The sequence below is a fragment of the Phacochoerus africanus genome, chromosome 10 (genome assembly GCF_016906955.1).
Source record: "Phacochoerus africanus isolate WHEZ1 chromosome 10, ROS_Pafr_v1, whole genome shotgun sequence".
In the NCBI taxonomy this organism is placed as follows: Eukaryota; Metazoa; Chordata; class Mammalia; order Artiodactyla; family Suidae; genus Phacochoerus; species Phacochoerus africanus.
In genome coordinates, this window is record NC_062553.1 from 5908614 (window position 1) to 5914275 (window position 5662).

The 5662-nt window shown below is 59.7% G+C and overlaps 1 protein-coding gene across 7 annotated transcripts in view; it reads left to right on the plus strand.

The window, feature by feature from the left end:
* The window catches only part of STX18 (syntaxin 18), a 113594-nt gene that overhangs the window by 102863 nt on the left and 5069 nt on the right, over positions 1-5662 (plus strand). For all 7 annotated transcript variants that reach the window (XR_007130588.1, XR_007130589.1, XM_047751688.1 and 4 more), the window contains exons 8-10: positions 1645-1703; positions 3044-3113; positions 5147-5227. Coding sequence is in view for 5 of the 7 variants with exons in the window: in XM_047751688.1 (XP_047607644.1) it covers positions 1645-1703; positions 3044-3113; positions 5147-5227 (210 nt within the window). In the remaining 2 variants the exon portion in view is untranslated. The remainder of the gene's footprint in view (positions 1-1644; positions 1704-3043; positions 3114-5146; positions 5228-5662) is intronic.

The following is a 5662-nucleotide window of genomic DNA, read 5'->3' on the forward strand; positions in this document are numbered from 1 at the left end:
CCACATAAAGCTGGCCGTTGGCAAACCTCTCTCCTCAGCCCTTGTCACTGCCTGATCCTTGAAGCATGTGTTCCTCTCACATCCTCTGGGAACCGGGTGTTTCTCAGGTGGCATCTAGAACCCGTGGGCTTAAAAGGAAATCAGAGCCAGAATCTGATCCCACTCCTGACTGCTAACAGGAGCCCTTCGAAAGTAACAGTTACCAAGAAGCCGAAAAGGAAGCCGCTTGTCCTCAAGTTGGGGAGGAAACAGAGAGCTTTGTTCCCAAGGAACATTCTAGTAATAAACCACTGCAAACCTCTAGTTAATTTTGTTTAGGAAGAGTTTAAAATCATAAAAGAACTGTAGATTTAAAAGGGTAAGGTAGGGCTATCTTTTGTTATTAGAAAAATTCAAAGAAAATACTCCCTGGCCCCCCACAAAAAAAAAAAAAAACCAGTAAAGTACCAGAAAGAACTAGTCACATTAGAGCCCACATGCTGAACTGTATTTTTTCTTAAATACTGGACTCCAGTAACTGTTGACAGTTAACTGAGCTGATACTTCCAAACTCAGACCTGAAGTTTTTATTCTCAAAGACTTCTGATGCATAATTAGAAGGGCCATCGCAGTTCCTTGTCAGCAGCCAGCAATGGAGCCTGCTGGTGGTCGGGGTGGCCTGGGTGGCCCTGCAGGAGCTCCCCAGCACGTCTGCCCTTCTGGAAGCTTCGCCAGCCCACCTGTTCCCTGACCCAGTGGGTCTGGGGTGGAGTGGAAGCCTCTCTGTGTTTTGACGAGCAGCCAGAGCTGCAGTTTCAGGGTGCTGGGCTCAGGGTCCCCCAGGAAAGACAGCCCCGCCCCAGGAGGAGAGACAGGCCCCTGAGCAGGTGTGGCAGTGCGAGTGCAGAGGATGTTTTAAACGCAAAGGGGAGAGAGGACAGGGTTAAACCTGCCCCGCTGTGTCTGATGACCAGGAAGGCCCCTATGCTGGGTTTTGAGGGACCAGTGGGAGGCCCCAGCCAGGGGCAAGTCCTCCAAGGCTGAGAGCTGGCTGTGCAGAGGGAGGCGGAGGATGGCGGAGATGCTCTTGGAGAGGCAGGTGGAGCCGAGGCTGGTGAACACTGCACCTCAGGCCTGGGCCACAGGGCGAAGGGGCAGGGCCAGGGTGCGGTCACCTAGAGCAGGGGATGAAGGGCAGGCCCCAGGAGAGTGTGAATCCGAGGGTGGAGCTTCAACGCGGGGAAGGAAGACTGCAGCCAGGGTGCCAAGCAATCCTGGCAGGTGAGGGAGAGAGGAGAAGGCGCTGCCTAGAGGAAGCCATGCCTCCCTGAGTGCCCGGGCGGGCGTGAGCAGGGCCGGGGTTGGGGGTGTGGCAAAGGGGGCTGCACAGGCAGGTGCCAAGGGAGAGCCCGCCGGCCCACAGTGGCCTCCCGGGTGAGGTGGAGCCGTCCGGCCGCAGCAGCCCCGTGGCTCTGCGGGTTTCACTGTCTCCCAAAGCCTTGCGTGCCCAGGTTTCCCGGCTGCGCCGTGTCGCTCCACGTGGAGAGGGGAGAGGTTTCTGCACAGACACACCTGGCTAGACACCTGCCTGTGGCTGTGTAGCTTTGAGACTAGAGGCCGGTCTGATGTCATCCTTACCGTGTGTGTGTGTGTGTTTCCTTGCAGTTTGAGCAAGAAAACCAGCGCCTGATCGGGGAGATGAACAGCCTGTTTGACGAAGTGAGGTAGGTGTGCGGTTCCTTTGCGAGCCCCCCCCCCCTCCCTGACAGCTCACCCAGAAACTAGGGGCTTTATGAATCGACCCTGGTGCCCAGGCACCCACATGTGGCCCTTGAGCCATTTGACAGGGGAGGTTCAGGGAAACTGCCCGAAGTCACCAACTGCTCTCGACCTGCGGGCCTGTGAGGTAAGCCCTCCGGCGGCCACAAGGCTTGCCGGTGCTGGTGGTTGCAGGTGACACCAAATGTCATTGCCACAGCCATGCATGGGCTCTTCACTTAGCTTGTCTAAGAAGAAATGGGGGCCTTGTGAGGGACAGAGAGAAGCCCCGCAGTGGCTCCTCTGGGATCTGGCTGCTCCCTCCCCAAAGGGTCAGCCCCACAGAAGGCCAGTGGCCACAGCCCAGACAAGTAGGTCGCCAGCCTCCAGTGAACGCACTCGGGGCCTATCGCCTGGCAGTGCCAGGGGGCATTCTCAAGGCAAGGCCGGCCTTCACAGGTGCTAAAACTCCGTGGGGAGCCCACCCCCGCAAAAGATGGCGCGCCCTGGCATTGTACCCACACGGCCCCGGGGACTTAGAGAGCAGGCGTCTCCCTCTGACGGCTGCCCAGCTCTCTGCGGCCTCTGCCCTCCCTGCCCTGTCCCACCTCACGCCTCTTGCCAGTTCTCCTCTCCTTCCGTCACCGCCTCTGGGGGACACAGCTGGGAGCCATCTCCCCACCAAACATCTCTGCTCCCTGCTCTAGACACGCACCACCCCAGCTGCCCCTGAAACAGGCAGCAGCCCGGCCCTGGATGGGACATTTTCAGCCGAATCAGAGGAGGTTTTTCTCAACAGGGAGTTGGTTCGAGGGCTGAATGTCCTCCTTCCCCTGACCTGCTGAGCAGCAGCAAAGCCCAGTGGTCACCCTATTCTGACTGTGGAATCCGCACTGTGTGTCACTGTGGTGGCCGGGACAGGGCTCAGCAGTAGAGGAGACTTTGTTACCGGGCACAGCCTCGGGCACTGACTCTGGGTCAGTGCGTGCGCGGGGAGGGGCGGGCTTCCAGACAGTCCAGTGCCTCCACCAAGCTGAGTGACATTAACGGGGAGCCAGTGTGCAGCGGGAACCTCCCTCTGCCTGTGTCCTTCCCGGAGCCTGACTGTCCCTCCCGCCCTCGTGGATGATGTGGTCCCCTCCCCCCTTCATGGATGACATGCTCCCCTCCCTCTTAGCTGACATGGTGGGAGTCCCCTCTTCATGCCTTAGAAACTGCCACTTAGACACTTTCTTCAGAAATGTGTGACATTGCTGTTAAGATCACCAAGTACTAATAGGTAACGTGTAATCTGTTTTTTATGAAGGCAAATCGAAGGCAAAGTGGTTGAAATTTCCAGACTCCAGGAGATATTCACAGAGAAGGTTTTACAACAGGTAAGAAAAAAAAGAGTTGTTTTCGGTTTCAGCTTCAAGGGGGGAATAGACTAAGAACTTGGGACATTTCTCCTGGGCTGTGGAGTCCCTGAAGCTCTGTGTCCGCAGCCTCACCTTCCCCGGGCAGCCTCCGCAAGCTGGGAAGGGCTGGGGAGCTGCTAGATTGGTCCCGGATGTGCTCAGGACACTGGGGAGCCTCTCTGAGCCCCGGCCTTTTCGTCTATAAAGTGGAGGGACCCTTGCACGGTTGTCATAGGTTCAGAGATGGCCCCTGGGGAACGCCCAGCACAGTGCCGGATGGGGGGTGGCTTTCCAATCGGCGGTGTTCCAGGCTCAGATTCGGCCCTCTCAGCATGGCCTGTGTGCACAGGAGGCGCGACTGATCTCGTGAGAGCGTCTCCCTGTCGTTTCTACCTGCCTGCAGCTCCGAAATTCTGCCTGCCCCTCACTGGCAAGACTTTTAGACACCTGGCAAAGTCTCCCTTTTGTTTTTGGCATCCGCAGACTGGAAGGGTTTGAAAGACAAAATCCCTTTCCTCCACCGAGTTCAGGCGGGCTCCTTGGCTGACGATGCCCCACTCACGAAATCTCCCCGGGCCACCAGCCAGGTCCCTGCGCACTGCGTACACAGGATGGTTCAGGCTCACAGGACCTGCCCCTCGGACTAGCTCGTTGCAGGAACCATTCCAGCGTGTACATGCTAAGCCTCCGCTCAGGAGCCGACACAGGAACGGCTCGGATGCCTTCTCCTCGGAGCCCCCTCCTGTCGGCAGAGGCAGTTCACGCGGCGGGAAGAGCTCAGAGCCCAGATGGAGGCAGACAGGCAGCCCCAGCCGCGTGACCTGCGGCTCCCCTGGGCCCCGTGCCCTCTGCACATCGGGGGCCAAGGTCCCCGCCCACCGCAGGCTCTGTTTGGGTCGGTTTGTTTCTAGGTGTGGCAGTGGCAGCCGGGGCGCTGCACTGCCCTCCTAGCGTAGCGGGGAGCCTCAGCGTGGCAGTGCTTTGTGCAGGAAAACGCCCCAAGGCCTCAGGGCCCTAAAGGCGGTGAAAGCTCACGGTCCTGCACTAGCCCACCCGCAGGGGAGCACTGACCACTGTTCACATCTGATTCTTGGTTAGCGGGCTGGTTCTACACTGAGTTCTAGAGAGTTCCAGACTGTGCTGGAGTGCTCCACCCTGTGACACCCAGGGCCCAGGGCAGGACCTGGAGGGACCTACAGGGCCCTAGCTGAGCCTTCCCCACCCCAGGAGTCTCTGAGTCCTGAGAGCAGTTGCACGTCTGCAGTTGCGCGTCCACGTTGCAGACGGGTCCCTACCCGCCACGCATGTGGTCAGCTGGCTCCCACTTGGAGACACTCCAAGAAAGCGTGACTGCAGAGAGCAGAGCGGCTCTGGCCCTTCGTGCTTAGCCTGTGTCACACTCACTGCTGGGAATCAGGCGGCTAGAGGTGGCTCTCCTCTGCGGCCTGCACCCGTCGGGTTTCCCTAAAGCCCAGGCTCAGGGCGGTCCTGCTCTCAGACCTGGCGGGTCCCCGCCTGTGCGGGGATCAGCCACACGTGCCTGTGCGAGACCAGAATCTCAGACTCAGCTTTCCAGGTGGTTGGAGTTGAAGGTTTTTTGCAGACAGCCTGCATCCCATTTGGACTTAAGTTTTTGCTTTTTTTTTTGAGATAAAATGGTGAAACACAAAGCACCACTCTGAAGCTGGCACGCGCTTAGAAGGCCCTGGCGTGTGGTGGCTGCTCTGTGACCGCAGCGCTTGCTTGTTCCTTACTGCTGGGGAGTGGGCGGGAAGCGGAGGGAGCCCCGCACCGCCCCCATCGCAGCCCCACCACCTGGGTGCTGCGTGCCTTGGGCAGAGCGTCCGTCTCCCTCTGGTGAACGGGAGTCTCCTACCTCTCAGGGTGCGCGGGAGCCTTGGATTCACGCATGTGGAGCCCTGGCCCCCAGGAAGCGACAGCTTCTGTTCTCGTTGAGACACACTCAGGGCAGGGGCGGCGGGTGTGTTTACCTGCCACTCTTTCCTCCGCAGGAAGCCGAGATTGACAGCATCCACCAGCTGGTAGTAGGAGCCACCGAGAACATCAAGGAGGGCAACGAAGACATCAGGGAGGTGGGTGCTCCGTCCCGTCCCCGCCGTCCTGCGGAGGGGCCCGCGGGGGCGCAGGGTCGCCCATAGCAAGGGGGAGGCCAGCTCCCTAAATCCAGGCTGGAGAGGCCTGTTGGACCCGCATCCGCGGTCCTCGGACGTGGGTTGATGCGGGGCCATACCGGGGCCACCCCTGCCATCGCTCGGCTGGGAAGCTCCAGCCGGGGAGCGGACTCGTGCTCTGAGCCTGCCTGTGTGGTTTCAACCCTGGGGTGGAATCGAGCCATTGCTCCTGGGGGAGTGGTGGCGGATCTCCACATGAAGACCAGCCAGCAAGGGAAAGCCAGCCCCCTCGTCCTCCGACAGATTTTACACCCACTCTCTGGTAGGGCCGCGCGGGGGGGCGCAACATGCGCGGTGGCCAGGCCCCGTGTAAGAGTCCCCCCCCCCCCGCCCCAG